Source organism: Mustelus asterias, chromosome 15 (genome assembly GCF_964213995.1).
Source record: "Mustelus asterias chromosome 15, sMusAst1.hap1.1, whole genome shotgun sequence".
NCBI lineage: Eukaryota > Metazoa > Chordata > Chondrichthyes > Carcharhiniformes > Triakidae > Mustelus > Mustelus asterias.
Window position 1 is genome coordinate 16272904 of NC_135815.1, and position 18315 is coordinate 16291218.

At 49.2% G+C, this 18315-nt stretch overlaps 1 protein-coding gene across 4 annotated transcripts in view; it reads right to left on the minus strand.

Annotated features, from left to right (window-relative positions):
* ltbp1 (latent transforming growth factor beta binding protein 1) overlaps positions 1 to 18315 on the minus strand; it is a 356653-nt gene that overhangs the window by 72301 nt on the left and 266037 nt on the right. For all 4 annotated transcript variants that reach the window (XM_078229547.1, XM_078229548.1, XM_078229550.1 and 1 more), the window contains one exon: positions 14065 to 14190. In XM_078229547.1, coding sequence (XP_078085673.1) covers positions 14065 to 14190 — 126 coding nt within the window. The remainder of the gene's footprint in view (positions 1 to 14064; positions 14191 to 18315) is intronic.

Below are 18315 nucleotides of genomic sequence, written 5' to 3' on the forward strand. Positions count from 1 at the left end.
GTGCCGCCCTGTTTCTTCCAATCTACGCTATGTTCCTCATAATTCTGAACACCTTGATCCACCTCAGCCTTCTCCGCTCTAAAATTTATTTATTTTTAACTTGAAGAATTTTGGCCCAATTTACCCAGGAGTCCCCCATCAGAGTAAAGCAATGAAACTTTTAGCTTCCTTGTGTCTTTTCTCTGGTTACCCCATGTGTTTTTCCCAATAGACATTATGCAAAGTTTCCCAGGATAAACCCCGAGGCTCCTTCAATCCGGGCTGAGATGTGTGTATCATTCCCATGAAGTAACTATTATGTATGTTGGGACGTAACCCCTTTAAGGGAGCGGGTTCGGTGACCCGTGGGGTGATCTGCCCAGGTACCACCCCAAGAGCGCAGCTGTTGTTCAGAGTGCGAATATGTTGTGGACGCTGGGCCAATAACAATTCTCCAGGCTGAGATCAACAGATTGTTGTTCAGCGAAGGTATGGAAGGAGACGGCACAAGGCTGAATAAAATGAGTTCAGGTACATTTCAACCGTGATGTGATGGAATGGTGGAACGATGGGTTAAATGGCCTATCATGTGCCTAAGTGCGGGTGATGCGGATGCTAAACAGGAACTGCGTATGGTAATGGGCGACCCTACAATGTTCCCAGTATGCTTTGCGTGAGCCCAGAGCACAAAGACAGCAATTTGCCCACCTTTAGCAACACTATCAAGTTACAAAATGATGCTGTACTGATGCACTCTCACAGGATATGGGTTTTCCATTTTGCACACCCATAATTTCCCATGCAGGTGAGTAAACCTTGTGAGGGAGTCTATCAGGGTGAGATCATAGAATCCCTATAATACAGAAGGAGGCCATTCGGCCCATCAAGTCTGTACCGACCACAATCCCACCCAAGCCCCATTCCCGTAACCCCACGCATTTACCCTGCTAATCCCCCTGAAACTAGGGTCAATTTAGCATGGCCAATCCACCTAACCCGCACATCTTTGGACTGTGGGAGGAAACCGGAGCACCCGGAGGAAACCCATGCAGACACGGGGAGAACGTGCAGACTCCACACAGACAGTGACTCGAGGCCAAAATTGAACCTGGGTCCCTGGTGCTGTGAGGCAACAGTGCTAACGACTGTGCCACCGTGCCACCCTGATGATGATCATTTCACAAGAGCGATGGGAAGACTTACTGTCTTTGCACATTTCTTGGTAGTGTTAGGCCTGGAAAAGCCTGCCTCCCTGCCCCGCCAGTCAAGTGGCCGTCCATGGTGTGGCGGGTGGGAGAACGATAGAGAGAATGGATTGCAGAAATAGGAAGGAAGGCAGCATTGATAGATACTGCTGCGCTCGAAGGGATGCATCACTGTTAGTTCCATTGAATTCCATCCCAGCGCACTCCTATTTTCTTTCAAGATTAATATCGCCCAAGAGGCCGTATATTTGTAAAAGCAGCAACTATCAGTGAGCGAACTCGAGGTTTAAAAATTGCAGCATTAAGCTGGTCTATTCTGGGCTTACTAACTGAGCAATAAATAAGCTATTCCGAGCACGTCATTGAAGGTTGACAAATCGACGGCAGGTTATGTTACATCGCTGCCAAAGTGTGCGTGCTGCATGCCACGCAGAGACTGATAGATAGGGTTTGCTTCTACTTTAGCTTGGTTTGCTAGCAGGAATCGCACTTTATTTGCAGGGGACACGGGAAGCTTCCAAAAGATAAGTTAACATGGGAAGAGCCAGTGAGCTAACACCATCAATAAAGGAACGAGGGAACCATAGTAAAGATGGGAGCAACGGCTACAAGATACTAATATTGAGAGAGCACCGCATGTAAAATTGATATTAACTTAAGGTAATTAAACAGTTACTTCCCACCACTGCCTCGGAAAAGCAGCCAGCATAATCAAGGACCCCATGCACCCCGGACATACTCTCTTCCACCTTCTTCCGTTGGGAAAGATTTAAAAAGTCTAAAACCATGTCCGAACTGACTCAAGAACAGCTTCTTCCCTGCTGTCATCAGACTTTTGAATGGATCTACCTTATATTAAGTTGATCTTTCTCTTCACTCTAGCTATGACTGTAGCATTACATTCTGCACCCTCTCCTTTCCTTCCCCCCTTCGAGGGTGGCACAGCGGTTAGCACTGCTGCCTCACAGCGCCAGAGACCCGGGTTCAATTCCCGGCTTGGGTCACTGTCTGTGCGGAGTCTGGCATGTTCTCCCTGTGTCTGCGTGGGTTTCCTCCGGGTGCTCTGGTTTCCTCCCACAGTTTGAAAGACGTGCTGGTTAGGGTGCATTGGCCGTGCTAAATTCTCCCTCAGTGTAACCCGAACAGGTGCCGGAGTGTAGCAACTGGGGGATTGCAGTGTCAATGTAAGCCTACTTGTGACACTAATAAGTAAACCTACGTATTCTATGAATGGCATGTTTTGCCTGTATAGTGTGCAAGAAACAATACTTTTCACTGTATCGCATAAATCAAATCAAATCAAAAAAGTCACATTGTTGCATAAAACATAAAACTTTGCTGTAGCCAGCTCCATTAGAAGTCATTCTTTAAATTGATGAGCAACATTACTGGATTATTCTATAGGGTGGCACGGTGGCACAGTGGTTGGCACTGCTGCCTCACAGCGCCAGGGACCCGGGTTCGATTCCCGGCTTGGGTCACTGTCTGTGTGGAGTCTGCACGTTCTCCCTGTGTCTGCGTGGGTCCCCTCCAGGTGCTCCGGTTTCCTCCCACAGTCTGAAAGACGTGCTGGTTAGGGTGCATTGGGCCGTGCTAAATTCTCCCTCAGTGTAACCCGTACAGGCGCCAGAGTGTGGCGACTAGGGGATATTCACAGCATCTTCATTGCCGTGTTAATGTGAGCCTACTTGTGACACTAATAAATTAACTTTGCTTGTATTCTTGTTTCCCTGCGTAGGTGTTTTTCACCCAGAAATGGAGATGTATTACGCAGAGCTTTGCAACAGGTATAGCAGCCGTGAAAGATTTCCACCCTCCCTGTGAACCTCTGGGTCGCTTCGCAATTTTCTAACAGGTTCTCCTATTCTCCTAAACCTGCCCGGCCCCCGAATCACCTTGCCTCACTGGTGGAGAGGTCCTCTCTCAGCGCCCGCTGCCCCGTGCCGGGGCAATGGACCCACGAGGCTTCCGAGGAGGAACCTCCATCCTCTGAGTGGGCCCGATGACAGAATGGCGTGCCGAGCTGTCAGCGTGACGGAGGGCCCGGGGCGTTGCGGTTTGTGCACTGACACACAGACGAGGCAATGACGGACAGCCTGTTATAACCGTGTTTCAGAGTGAAATTGGAGCACTGGGATTTCTCACTTGCGATACACACACAGCTTGACAGAGCGAAGAACCCTGAGCCAGTGAAAGCAATTTTTTTTCAAAAAGAAAAAAACTAGTCTGCAAAACGGGCCAAATGTCTGCGGAGTCTTTTTTTTTTGCTTTAAGGAGGTATTTTATCAAACTCCGAGCAGAGAGTGCGCATCGAGCGCCAGACAGTATTTCCGGCTGCCAATAGCTTGTGGTCAGTCGGTTCTCAACAGAACCTCATTCGAGACGTGAAATTCGTCCTTATAGATTTACATTTTTACTTCTTTTGTTTTTTTTACAAATAATCTTGGCTTTCACATTTGATTAATCCGACTTCGTAAATGCCAGGAAATAAATTCCACTTGACGAGCTGTGGCTGCAGCTGCACTGAAGCGCAAATTATCACCCACTTTATGTTTAATAAGGAGGCCGTCTTTCTTTTTCTCCTTAAGTATTCAATTACCGTGGTTTCAAGATGGTTTATAAGATTGCCGCACTCCCGACAAGTGTTCCCAATCCCCCTCGCCAAGTCCAATATCACTCCGAACGATCTCCCCCTTTTTCGCATTCTTCGTACCACCCGCCTCCGGAAGGGGGCTATTTGATCTCAAGTCCGGATGGTGGGAGGCTGGGTGGGGAGGAGGTGGGGTACACTGACGGCTCTCAGCTCCCCCCCCTGGGGGACTGGGAAGGAAAGATCAGACAGGGCGGGCCGGCCGTGCACCGATCGTTATCCAATGCGCTCCCCTCCCCAGCACACGATCGGCCTCGTGTATTTTTGGAGATTTGATTTGATTTATTATTGTCGCATGGGGAGGTGCTGGCCTCGTGGTATTATCGCTAGACGATTAATCCAGAAACTCAGCTAATGTTCTGGGTTCGAATCCCGCCACGGCAGACGGTGCAATTTGAATTCAATTAAAAGAAATCTGGAACTATGAATCTACTGATGACCATGAAACTATTGTGGATTGTCGGAAAAACCCATCTGGTTCACTAATGTCCTTTAGGGAAAGAAATCGCCGTCCTTACCTGGTCTGGCCTACATGTGACTCCAGAGCCACAGCAATGTGGTTGACTCTCAACTGCCCTCCAAGGGCAACTAGGGATGGGCAATAAATGCTGGCCCAGCCAGCGACGCCCATGTCCCACAAATGAATAAAAAAACAACTTAAAAAAATGTATTGGTATACAGTGAAAAGCATTGTTTCTTGCGTGCTATTCAGGCAGAGCATACCGTTCATAGAGTACATAGTGGTGAGGGGAGGGTGCAGAATGTAGTGTTGGAGGAGCAGGTTCGAGTTCTGCAGCGATAGCCTTCACGGTCAGGTAATGCCAATCACCGCAAAGGCTCAGGCAGGAGGGATGGACAGTTGGTCCCGGAACCTGCGAGCCAATCAGAGTCCATGGAATGGGCAGCACAGTGGTTGGCGCTGCTGCCTCACAGCGCCAGGGACCCGGGTTCGATTCCAGCCTCGGGTCACTGTCTGTGTGGAGTCTGCACATTCTCCCCGTTGTCTGTGTGGGTTTCCTCCGGGTGCTCCGGTTTCCTCCCACATTCTGAAAGATGTGCTGGTTAGATTCATTGGCCGTGCTAAATTGCCCCTTAGTGTCAGGGGAGGTTAGTAGGGTAAATACATGGGGTTGCGGGGATAGGGCCTGGGTGGGATTGTTGTTAGTGTGGGCTCGATGGGCTGAATGGCGTCTCTCTGCACTGTAGCAATTCTATTCGCTTCAGCCACTCCTTGTGGTAGCGAGTTCCATTTCCTAATCGCTCGCTGGATAAGGAAGTTTCTTCCGAATTCCTTATTGGATTTATTAGTGACTGCTTTATATTTACGGCCCTACTGAGAACACGGTCTTGTTACCTGGGCTATAAATGCAGGGGAATACTGCTGGCAGTCACCCGCATGGCAAAGATTACTGCCAGAATCTCTTGACAAGACTGACATCTCAATCAGCCTCGTGCAGTCGCTGTGAACCCAACAGCTGTGTGTGACAACATCTTTCAATGATTCTATGTGGTCACCAAAACGGATCAGTTTGTAGCACATACCTAAAAAAGCTAAGTTTTATTTAATATTATATAAACAAGAGTGTTCAGGTTGAGAACTGTGGGACTTGGAAGCCGTTCTGCCGATAAAGGTTTTACAGATCTACTTTGGGCAGCACGGTGGCGCAGTGGGTTAGCACTGCTGCCTCACAGCGCCAGGGACCCGGGTTCGGTTCCCAGCTTGGGTTCATTGTCTGTGCGGAGTCTGCATGTTCTCCCCATGTCTGCGTCGGTTTCCTCCGGGTGCTCCGGTTTCTTCCCACAGTCTGAAAGACGTGCTGGTTAGGTGCATTGGCCGTGCTAAATTCTCCCTCACTGTACCTGCAGTGTGCCGACTGGAGGGTTTTCAGAGTAACTTCATTGCAGTGTTAATGTAAGACTACTTGTGACATTAATTAATAAACTTTCTGGGATGTGAGTCTTTCCCGTTGAAGTTACATTTATAGAGGGTTTTCTGCTGTAAATTAACAGCCAGCGTTGCAAGGAGCTGCCCCAAACAAGCACAAACAAAGTCAAGTGCGGAAAATGTCAAATTTCCCATTTCAAATGCCATGCTAATTCGATACAGGAGGAACACCAGCCCACTGCTGGAATCTAGCACATGGTAAATTCTCCCTCAGTGTACCCGAACAGGCAACAGAGTGTGGTGACCAGGGGGGTTTCACAGTAACTTCATTGCAGTGTTAATGTAAGCCTACTTGTGACTAATAAATAAATACTTTTTTAAAAACCCATCTGGTTCACTAATGTCCCTTTAGGGAAGGAAATCTGCCGTCCTTACCTGGTCTGGCCCACATGTGACTCGAGAGCCACAGCAATGTGGTTGATTCTCAACTGCCCTCTGTTTCAGAGTCCCAGGGGAGTAGCTGCTGTGGGGATGGGGGGGGAGGTCTGGCGGTCACTGGGCCTTAAGAGGAGGACACGCCCAGTCATACGGGGGCTTCTGATGGTGACGCCCCCCCCCCCCCCCCCCCCCGCTGCTCTAGCCCCGTTCCAAGATCTAACTTTGATTCTTCCGGCCTTCCCCCACGGAGGTTCACCGGCATTGCATGAGCTATCCGAGTTCTAGGACAGTTTTCTAGGGATGGGCAATAAATGCTGTAAGAAGTTTAACAACACCAGGTTAAAGTCCAACAGGTTTATTTGGTAGCAAAAGCCACACAAGCTTTCGAGGCTCTGAGCCCCTTCTTCAGGTGAGTGGGAATTCTGTTCACAAACAGAACTTATAAGACACAGACTCAATTTACATGAATAATGGTTGGAATGCGAATACTTACAACTAATCCAGTCTTTAAGAAACAAAACAATGGGAGTGGAGAGAGCATCAAGACAGGCTAAAAAGATGTGTATTGTCTCCAGACAAGACAGCCAGTGAAACTCTGCAGGTCCACGCAACTGTGGGAGTTACAAATAGTGTGACATAAATTCTGATTCTAGGATCGCATGATAAAGACTCAGGAGGAAAAAAGCAGAAATATTTATGTGAAATAGTGTGACATAAACCCAATATCCCGGTTGAGGCCGTCCTTGTGTGTGCGGAACTTGGCTATCAGTTTCTGCTCCGCGACTCTGCGCTGTCGTGTGTCGCGAAGGCCGCCTTGGAGAACGCTTACCCGAATATCAGAGGCCGAATGCCCGTGACCGCTGAAGTGCTCCCCAACAGGAAGAGAACAGTCTTGCCTGGTGATTGTCGAGCGGTGTTCATTCATCCGTTGTCGCAGCGTCTGCATAGTTTCCCCAATGTACCATGCCTCGGGACATCCTTTCTTGCAGCGTATCAGGTAGACAACGTTGGCCGAGTTGCAAGACTGAAACAACTCTATGATGACATCAACAAGTTCCATCCCACCATCAGGCTCACCATAGACTACTCTCCGGAATCGGTTGCATTCTTGGACACGCGCATCTCCATTAAGGACGGTCACCTCAGCACCTCACTGTACCGCAAGCCCACGGATAACCTCACGATGCTCCACTTCTCCAGCTTCCACCCTAAACACGTTAAAGAAGCCATCCCCTACGGACAAGCCCTCCGTATACACAGGATCTGCTCGGATGAGGAGGATCGCAACAGACACCTCCAGACGCTGAAAGATGCCCTCATAAGAACAGGATATGGCGCTAGACTCATTGATCAACAGTTCCAACGCGCCACAGCGAAAAACCGCACCGACCTCCTCAGAAGACAAACACGGGACACAGTGGACAGAGTACCCTTCGTTGTCCAGTACTTCCCCGGAGCGGAGAAGCTACGGCATCTCCTCCGGAGCCTTCAACATGTCATTGATGAAGACGAACATCTCGCCAAGGCCATCCCCACACCCCCACTTCTTGCCTTCAAACAACCGCACAACCTCAAACAGACCATTGTCCGCAGCAAACTACCCAGCCTTCAGGAGAACAGTGACCAAGACACCACACAACCCTGCCACAGCAACCTCTGCAAGACGTGCCGGATCATCGACACAGATGCCATCATCTCACGTGAGAACACCATCCACCAGGTACACGGTACATACTCTTGCAACTCGGCCAACGTTGTCTACCTGATACGCTGCAAGAAAGGATGTCCCGAGGCATGGTACATTGGGGAAACTATGCAGACGCTGCGACAACGGATGAATGAACACCGCTCGACAATCACCAGGCAAGACTGTTCTCTTCCTGTTGGGGAGCACTTCAGCGGTCACGGGCATTCGGCCTCTGATATTCGGGTAAGCGTTCTCCAAGGCGGCCTTCGCGACACACGACAGCGCAGAGTCGCGGAGCAGAAACTGATAGCCAAGTTCCGCACACACAAGGACGGCCTCAACCGGGATATTGGGTTTATGTCACACTATTTCACATAAATATTTCTGCTTTTTTCCTCCTGAGTCTTTATCATGCGATCCTAGAATCAGAATTTATGTCACACTATTTGTAACTCCCACAGTTGCGTGGACCTGCAGAGTTTCACTGGCTGTCTTGTCTGGAGACAATACACATCTTTTTAGCCTGTCTTGATGCTCTCTCCACTCCCATTGTTTTGTTTCTTAAAGACTTGATTAGTTGTAAGTATTCGCATTCCAACCATTATTCATGTAAATTGAGTCTGTGTCTTATAAGTTCTGTTTGTGAACAGAATTCCCACTCACCTGAAGAAGGGGCTCAGAGCCTCGAAAGCTTGTGTGGCTTTTGCTACCAAATAAACTTGTTGGACTTTAACCTGGTGTTGTTAAACTTCTTACTGTGTTTACCCCAGTCCAACGCCGGCATCTCCACACAATAAATGCTGGCCAGACAGCGACACCCATGTCCCACAAATGAAATTTTTTTTTAAATGGAGGGGAGGCGACTGTATTTCCTCCACTCAGGAAGACCAGGTTGTAAAGAGTATTTGTCTCTTCAGCTGCCTTGGCAGAAGCCCCACTGCTACAGACAATAAGGACAGCAGCGAAATGGGTCAAGGTCAGCACCAGAGCAGGAGGCAGGCAGACATCCCATTGTGACAGGGCTGTGACAGGATTTCACCCGAGAGGATTAACTCACCCACGTACTGCAAAACCGTCAGAGGCGGAGCTGGGTCAACACGAGGGGGGGGGGGGCTAGAAGGATATTACTATAGTGTTGGATAATGCAGGGTGGGAAAGGGCTTGTGTCACTGGCATCAACCTGTCGGGCCAAGTGGCCACTTCTTGTGCTGTGAATGCTCTGTTAAAGCAGAATACTGTCGTTTTAAAAATTTATTCATCAGTCTCACATGTAGGCTTACATTAACACTGCAATAAAGTTACTGTGAAACTCCCCTGGTCGCCACACTCTGACGCCTGTTCGGGAGGGAGAATTTAGCACGACCAATGCACTTAACCAGCACGTCTTTCGTACGGTGGGAGGAAACAGGAGCACCCGGAGGAAACCCAAGCAGACACGGGGAGAATACGCAGACTCAGCAGAGACAGTGACCCAAGCTGGGAATTGAACCCGGGTCCCTGGCGCTGTGAGGCAGCAGTGTTAACACACTGTGCCACCGGGCCGCCCGTGTGAGTGGATTTATTTGCTGGTAGCAATTTATTGTAGAACTCTAGAATATGGGTTGAATTTTACAGAGCGTATTGCTGCACCGCCCCCCCCCCCCCACCCCCCCCCACACCCCCACCCACTCCAGAGGAAGTCCCGCCTTAGAGAGCTGCCGGTCAGCAGCTTCCCAATCCCTGTAGCGATCACGCTGCAGTGGACAGAAGAAGAGCTTCAGTCTATTCTGATACTATTTGGCTGTTCATGCATGATTCATTTATGTTGATTATAATTGGATTGCTATTGTTTAGGCCTGAGCCTAAATGTCGGAGACGGATTGCGAGGTAAGTGTGAGGGGTACCAGGACGGGGAACATAAGAACATAAGAAATAGGAGCAGGAGTAGGCCATCTAGCCCCTCGAGCCTGCCCCGCCATTCAATAAGATCATGGCTGATCTGAAGTGGATCAGTTCCACTTACCCGCCTGATCCTTATAACGCCTAATTCCCTTACCGATCAGGAATCCATCTATCCGTGATTTAAACATATTCAACGAGGTAGCCTCCACCACTTCAGTGGGCAGAGAATTCCAGAGATTCACCATCCTCTGAGAGAAGAAGTTCTTCCTCAACTCTGTCCTAAACTGACCCCCCTTTATTTTGAGGCTGTGCCCTCTAGTACTAGTTTCCTTTCTAAGTGGAAAGAATCTCTCCATCTCTACCCTATCCAGCCCCTTCATTATCTTATAGGTCTCTATAAGATCCCCCCTCAGCCTTTTAAATTCCAACGAGTACAAACCCAATCTGTTCAGTCTCCCCTCATAATCAACACCCCTCATCTCTGGTATCAACCTGGTGAACCTTCTCTGCACTCCCTCCAAGGCCAATATATCCTTCCGCAAATAAAGGGACCAATACTGCACACAGTATTCCAGCTGCGGCCTCACCAATGCCCTGTACAGATGCAGCAAGACATCTCTGCTTTTATATTCTATCCCCCTTGCAATATAGGCCAACATCCCATTTGCCTTCTTGATCACCTGTTGCACCTGCAGACTGGGTTTTTGCGTCTCATGTACAAGGACCCCCAGGTCCCTCTGCACAGCAGCATGTTGTAATTTCTTTCCATTTAGATAATAATCCAATTTGCTATTATTTCTTCCAAAGTGAATAACCTCACATTTGTTAATGTTATACTCCATCTGCCAGATCCTCACCCACTCACTCAGCCTGTCCAAATCTCTCTGCAGACCTTCTACGCCCTCCACACGATTCACTTTTCCACTTATCTTTGTGTCGTCTGCAAACTTTGTTACCCTACACTCAGTCCCCTCCTCCAGATCGTCTATATAAATGGTAAATAGTTGAGGCCCCAGTACCGATCCCTGCGGCACGCCACTAGTTACCATCTGCCAACCAGAAAAGCACCCATTTATTCCGACTCTCTGCTTCCTGTCAGATAACCAATCCCCAATCCACGCTAACACCCTACCCCCAACTCCGTGTGACCCAATCTTCTTCAGCAACCTTTTGTGAGGCATCTTATCAAACGCCTTTTGGAAATCCAAAAACACCGCATCCACCGGTTCCCCTCCGTCAACCGCACTAGTCACATCTTCATAAAAATCCAACAAGTTCGTCAAGCACGACTTTCCCCTCATGAATCCATGCTGCGTCTGCTACCATTCTTATCCAGATGGCCTGCTATTTCTTCTTTAATGATGGATTCCAGTATTTTCCCAACTACAGACGTTAAGCTAACCGCCTGTAGTTACCCGCCTTTTGTCTATTTCCTTTTTTAAACAGCGGCGTAAAATTAGCCATTTTCCAATCCGCCGGCACTACCCCAGAATCCAACGAATTTTGATAAATAACCACTAACACATCCACTATTACCTCTGACATTTCTTTCAGTACCCTGGGATGCATTCCATCCGGGCTCGGGGACTTGTCCACCTTCAGTCCCGTTAGTCTACCAAGCACTGCCTCCCTGGTAACATTAATTGTCTTGAGTACCTCTCCTCCTACCAACCCTCTATCGTTAATATTCGGTAAACTATTTGTGTCTTCCACCATGAAGACCGACACAAAAAACTTATTTAAAGTTTCAGCCATTTCCTCATTTCCCACTATTAAATCCCCCCTCTCGTCCTCCAAGGGTCCAACATTCACTCTTGCCACTCTATTCCTTTTTATATATTTGTAAAAGCTTTTACTATCATTTTTTATATTTAGAGCTAGCCTAGCTTCATAACCTATCTTTCCTTTCTTTATCGCTTTCTTAGTCGTTCTTTGTTGTTTCTTAAACAAGGCCTGGGGGTACACTCAGAGTTTCTGACGAAGGGTCATCCAGACTCGAAACGTTGGCTCTATTCTCGTCCCCCGCAGATGCTGTCAGACCTGCTGAGAGTTTCCAGCATTTTCTGTCTTTGTTTCAGAGTCCCAGGGGAGTAGTTGCTGTGGGGGTTGGGGGGAGGTCTGGCGGTCACTGGGCCATAAGAGGAGAACACTCCCAGTCAGACGGGGGCTTCTGATGGTGACGCCCCACCCTTCCCCCTTCTCGCCCTACCCCCGCTCCAAGATCTAACTTTGATTCTTCCGGCCTTCCCCCACGGAGGTTCAATCCTCCTGCCAGCCTAAAAATAAAAATTGAGGCTGAGTGGGAAACGCCCCTTAGTTGACCATAAATTGGCCATTTAGGGCCCTCAATGAGGGCAGGCGGGGGCTCAAAATCCCCGTGTGGTCAGGGCTGGCAGGAACCCAAAGGGAATCCGGTCCCTGCAACTTCCCCATTCTCCACCCAAACTCTGCCTAAACACCAGCTGGTGGTGGAGTGTTAAATAAGGGCACATGTTTCACTGGCCAATCCTGTTGTCAGCTATTTATGACTTGTGTACTTACTGATTTTTTTCACAAAGCGCTTCATCTCCTTAAATATTTTAAGATCTTTGGTATTTGCCTTGGTGAGTTAGCTTCATACAAGGAGAAGTGGCTAGATGGGTGGAGAACTGGCTTGGCCATAGGAGACAGAGGGTAGTGGTCGAAGGGTCTTTTTCCGGCTGGAGGTCTGTGACCAGTGGTGTTCCGCAGGGCTCTGTACTGGGACCTCTGCTATTTGTGATATATATAAATGATTTGGAAGAAGGTGTAACTGGTGTAATCAGCAAGTTTGCGGATGACACGAAGATGGCTGGAATTGCGGATAGCGAAGAGCATTGTCGGGCAATACAGCAGGATATAGATAGGCTGGAAAATTGGGCGGAGAGGTGGCAGATGGAATTTAATCCGGATAAATGCGAAGTGATCCATTTTGGAAGAAATAATGTAGGGAGGAGTTATACAATAAATGGCAGAGTCATCAGGAGTATAGAAACACAGAGGGACCTAGGTGTGCAAGTCCACAAATCCTTGAAGGTGGCAACACAGGTGGAGAAGGTGGTGAAGAAGGCATATGGTATGCTTGCCTTTATAGGACGGGGTATAGAGTATAAAAGCTGGAGTCTGATGATGCAGCTGTATAGAACGCTGGTTAGGCCACATTTGGAGTACTGCGTCCAGTTCTGGTCGCCGCACTACCAGAAGGACGTGGAGGCATTGGAGAGAGTGCAGAGAAGGTTTACCAGGATGTTGCCTGGTATGGAGGGTCTTAGCTATGAGGAGAGATTGGGTAGACTGGGGTTGTTCTCCTTGGAAAGACGGAGAATGAGGGGAGATCTAATAGAGGTATACAAGATTATGAAGGGTATAGATAGGGTGAACAGTGGGAAGCTTTTTCCCAGGTCGGAGGTGACGATCACGAGGGGTCATGGGCTCAAGCTGAGAGGGGCGAAGTATAACTCAGACATCAGAGGGACGTTTTTTACACAGAGGGTGGTGGGGGCCTGGAATGCGCTGCCAAGTAGGGTGGTGGAGGCAGGCACGCTGACATCGTTTAAGACTTACCTGGATAGTCACATGAGCAGCCTGGGAATGGAGGGATACAAACGATTGGTCTAGTTGGACCAAGGAGCGGCACAGGCTTGGAGGGCCGAAGGGCCTGTTTCCTGTGCTGTCCTGTTCTTTGTTCTTTGTTCTTTGTTCTTCAGTTAGCACTGCTGCCTCACAGCTCCAGGGACCCGGGTTCGATTCCCGGCATGGGTAGCACTCTGTGCAGAGTCTGCACGTTTTCCCCCGTGTCTGCGTGGGTTTCCTCCCGGTGCTCCGGTTTCCTCCCCCAGTCCAAAGATGTGTAGGTTAGGTGGATTGGCCATGCAAAATTGCCCCTTAGTGTCCCGGGATGTGGAGGTTAGCAGGATTAGCGGGGTAAATGTGTGGGGTTGTGGGGATGGTTGTCGGTGCAGACTCGATGGGCCGAGTGGCCTCCTTCTGCACTGTAGTGATTCTATGATCTATGATTCTGGAATCTGCAGTGTTAGCCGCAACAATGTGTATGCAAAGAGCAGAGGATTACATGGATGAACTCGCTACCATCTCACAGGATGGGTTAAAATGGCCGCTGGCAAAGTACGACCCAGTTCTTTCTCCCAGACTGCGAGGCTGAACTCTGTGCTCCAGTTTTGTGACTGCACTTGGCCACCCCATCCATCCACCTGTCAGGACTCGCCGTTATCCCTGGAATGTGCTTCCCTCCCGCCGCAGGTTGTTTGAACAGCAGCGCTGTGGATCGGCCTTTGAGGAATGAAAAAGAGCGGGGACTCACCCATACACCCTTTCCCATCCAGCATGTCCTGAAAGCCCTGGTCGCAGAGACATTGGAAGGATCCAGCTGTGTTTTCACAGAAGCCGTGGCTGCCACACACCGTGCCGTTTGTGCACTCGTCGACATCTGCAAATAAGATGTTACAATGGTCAGGCTGGTCCCCACAAAGTCAAAACACGGTTATAAATCTTACAGCGAGAGACGGGATCCACTCAGGGTAAACTCAGGAGGAGTCAAGTTCTGCAATCAGTCGGTAGGGTTGACAAGTCACACCTTGGCCGGAATTGTCCCACCTCGCCCGCCACGGAATCAGCACGGGCAAGGGTCCGACAACGGAAATCTCCGTAGGCCACGGGCAGGAATTTCCGGTCTCTCCTGAGGGAGACTATAAAATCCCGCCCGTGGGGTTTAAAATACAAACCTGAACTGGAATTTAATTCATACGATTAAAATAACAAGATATCTCCACATAACCTCGATAATCAGAATGAATGCAGTGGATTGTGGTTGCAGCAAATTTTTTTTTTGGTGAAATAGGGCACTTGATAAACCAAGTTTGCTTTGTTTAAAATATGGTATATATGTGGCACAGTGGTTAGCACTGCTGCCTCACAGCGCCAGGGGCCCGGATTCGATTCCCTTAAATTGCCCCTTAGTGTCGGGGGAGGTTAGCAGGGTAAATACATGGGGTTACGGGGTTAGGGCCTGGGTGGGATTGTTGTTAGTGTGGGCTCAATGGGCCGAATGGCCTTTCTCGGCACTGTAGCAATTCTATTCGCTTCAGCCACTCCTTGTGGAACTGAGCTCTATTTCCTAATCGCTCTCTGGATAAGGAAGTTCGAGGCCCCTCAGAAAGAGAAAGCCCAAAATTAGTGTAAAATGGGGCTTAGACTTCCAACTACCTAACTTCCTCTTGACAAATGCTTCTGTCACACCTCCTGGGAGATTTTCTTTGCGCGTGTATTAACGGAGCCATGCTATTTATTTCATAAACCTTAATCTCTCCCACATGCACTTGTTAATAAAAGGAAACAGCTAAAACTACTTTTTCAAATGAACTAAATTATTCCTTCAGTTGCCTTTGAGCTCCCCACATAGTTTAAAGTTTAAGTTTAGTTATTAATGTCACAAGTAGGCTTACACTAACACTGCAATGAAATCACTGTGAAAATCCCCTCGTCGTCACACTCCGGCGCCTGTTTGGGTACACTGAGGGAGAATTTAGCACGGCCAATGCACCCTAACCAGCACATCTTTCAGACTGTGGGAGGAATCCGGAGGAAACCCACACAGACACGGGGAGAACGTGCAGACTCCGCACAGACAGTGACCCAAGCCAGGAATCAAACCCAGGTCCCTGGCTCTGTGAGGCAGCAGTGCAAACCACTGTGCCACCATTTTGCAGTTATCTGGCAGTGTTGCATTGGGTAGAAGAAAGAATGTTTCTTTCTGTGGAGCCCTTCCCAACCTCAGGACGCCCTGGAATCACTGAGGGGCAATTTAGCACGGCCAATCAACCCAACCTGCACATCTTTGGAGTGTGGGAGGAAACCGGAGCACCCGGAGGAAACCCACGCAGACACAGGGAGGATGTGCAAAATCTGCACAGACAGTGACCCGAGGCTGGAATTGAACCCAGGCTCCTGGCGCTGTGAAGTAGCAGTGCTAACCACTGTGCCACTTTACGAATAATTCTACGAAAAGCTAGTTGTAGGATGAACAAAGTCACACAGCGCTTGAAAACTACATTTGTGAGTTCCCACACAGTGAGACATTGGTGACGGTTTTGTGACTACAGGGAGGGTCAAGGGTCAAGCCAAGCGTCCCGATGAAAGGAGGGAAACCGGGGAAAATCAGAGTCGTTTCACTGCAGGGAAGTCTTTTTCACTCGCTCCATTTAGACACAGAGCAGCTCTGCATAGTCTGCCTGCCCTCTCACCCCCAGAACGGTGTGGCATCGGGGCAACCAAGTAACAAAGGCAAAGAAAGCTGTAAAAATTACTGATGAGAAAGATTGTTTTGGAAGTATAATGATGGGGGGGGGAGAGCGGGGGGATACGTACGATCTGAAGCATAAAACACAGCAAGAACTGGCTCACTTCAGATGTGAACCAGTGTCATGTTGCAATGGCAGATTAACTGATGTGAGTTATCGCTCTCAGTGAAGCGTTCACACATCATCCTTTTTTTTTCACTCTGAAGTGGCTCCAGCCTCTCGGCGAGACTGAACCTGGAGACGTAAACAGGGTCAAAGATGGATCAAATTGATCTCCAGATGCAACCCAAAAACATCTGCTGGCTCCTGACCTCCCCCCTGCAACCCCCCCCCCCCCCCCCCCCTCCCCTCCACCCCCCCAACAACTCGCAGCTTGCCAGACTGCAGAGAAAGGTCGGTGCAAACTGTGGGAGATTGCAAGTGTGAAGAGTACGGCACAGCTGGAGAGGAGCCCAGGGCCGCGGGACCTTGCAATGTAAACACTGTGTCCTGCAGCCTGAGTCCCAAGTGCGGAGAGTTGAACAAGGGTAAAGCGAGGTTAAAAAAAAGTCGATGGTTTTTCAGTCAAGGCAAAATACTGCAGATGCTGGATTCCAAAACAATGATGTGGAGATGCCGGCGTTGGACTGGGGTAAACACAGTAAGAAGTTTAACAACACCAGGTTAAAGTCCAACAGGTTTATTTGGTAGGTAGCAAAAGCTTGTGTGGCTTTTGCTACCAAATAAACCTGTTGGACTTTAACCTGGTGTTGTTAAACTTCTTACTTCCAAAACAATAACAGAAAGTGCTGGAAAACACCAACGGGTGGGATTTTCCGGCCGCGCTCGCTTCCAAGGTCAGACATTACTGCCCGAGGTGAACAGAGTGGCACGGTCCCACCCATTCCTTTGGTGGGCGGGACGGGAACATTCCACCCAGTAGATCTGACAGTGCCCATGGAGAGAGGGGGGCAACAAGGTGGCACAGTTGGTTAGCACTGCTGCCTCACAGCGCCAGGGACCCGGGTTCGATTCCCGGCTTGGGTCACCGTCTGTGCGGAGTCTGCACATTCTCCCCATGTCTGCCTGGGTTTTCTCCGGGTGCTCCGGTTTCCTCCCACAGTCCGAAAGCCGTGCTGGTTAGGGTGGATTGACCCGAACAGGCGCCGGAGTGTGGCAACTAGGGGATTTTCACAGTAACTTCATTGCAGTGTTAATGTAAACCTACTTGTGACAATAATAAATAGACTATAAAAAAACTAAAAAAAAGAATAGAGCCAATGTTTTGAGTCTGGATGATCCTTCGTCAGAGCTTTAAGTGTTGGTTGAGGGACAGATATTGGCCAGGACATTGGAAAACTCTCGCTGCACCAAAGCAAGGCTGGTGTTTCTGTGCAGTTCTGAGGGGGGGTTCCCACAGCCCCCTTTGTAGGTGCTGAAACTCAGATGAGGTGTTAGACTGAGGCCCTCTCTGCCTTCTCGAAGGGATGTTAAAGATCCCATGACCACTGTTCAAAGAAGAAGGGAGTTTCTCTTGTGTCCTGGTCAACATCTATCCCTTAACCTGTACCTCAAGCAGATGAGGTGCCTGTTTGCTTTGTTGCTGAGGGGGGAGAGCTTGCCGTGCCACAGCTGGATTGACAGGTTGTCAACATTACGACAATGACTACACTTCAAAAGTGCCACATTATTGAATCATAGAATCCCTACAGTGCAGGAGGTCATTCAGCCCATCGAGTCTGCACCAACCAGGCCCTATTCCCCTAATCCAACATATTTACTCTACTAATCCCCCTGACACTAAGGGGCAATTTAGCATGGCCAATCAACCTAACCCGCACATCTTTCGACTGTGGGAGGAAACCGGAGCACCCGAGGAAACTCTCACAGACATGGGGAGAACGTGCAGACTCCACATAGACAGTGACCCAAGGCCGGAATTGAACCCAGTCCCTGGCGCTGTGAGGCAGCAGTGCTAACCACTGTGCCACCGGGCCATCCTGCTCTGTCCAAGACCGCAAAGAACTGCAAGGGGCCGTGAACAAAGCCCAGTCCATCACACAAACCAGCCTCCCATCCATTGACTCTGTCTACACTTCCCGCTGCCTCAGAAAAGCAGCCAGCATAATCAAGGACCCCACGTCTCCTGGGCATACTCTCTTCCACCTTATATTAAGCTGATCTTTCTCTACACCCTAGCTATGACTGTAACACTACATTCTGCCCCCTATCCTTTCCTTCTCTATGAATGCTATGCTTTGTCTGTATAGCGCGCG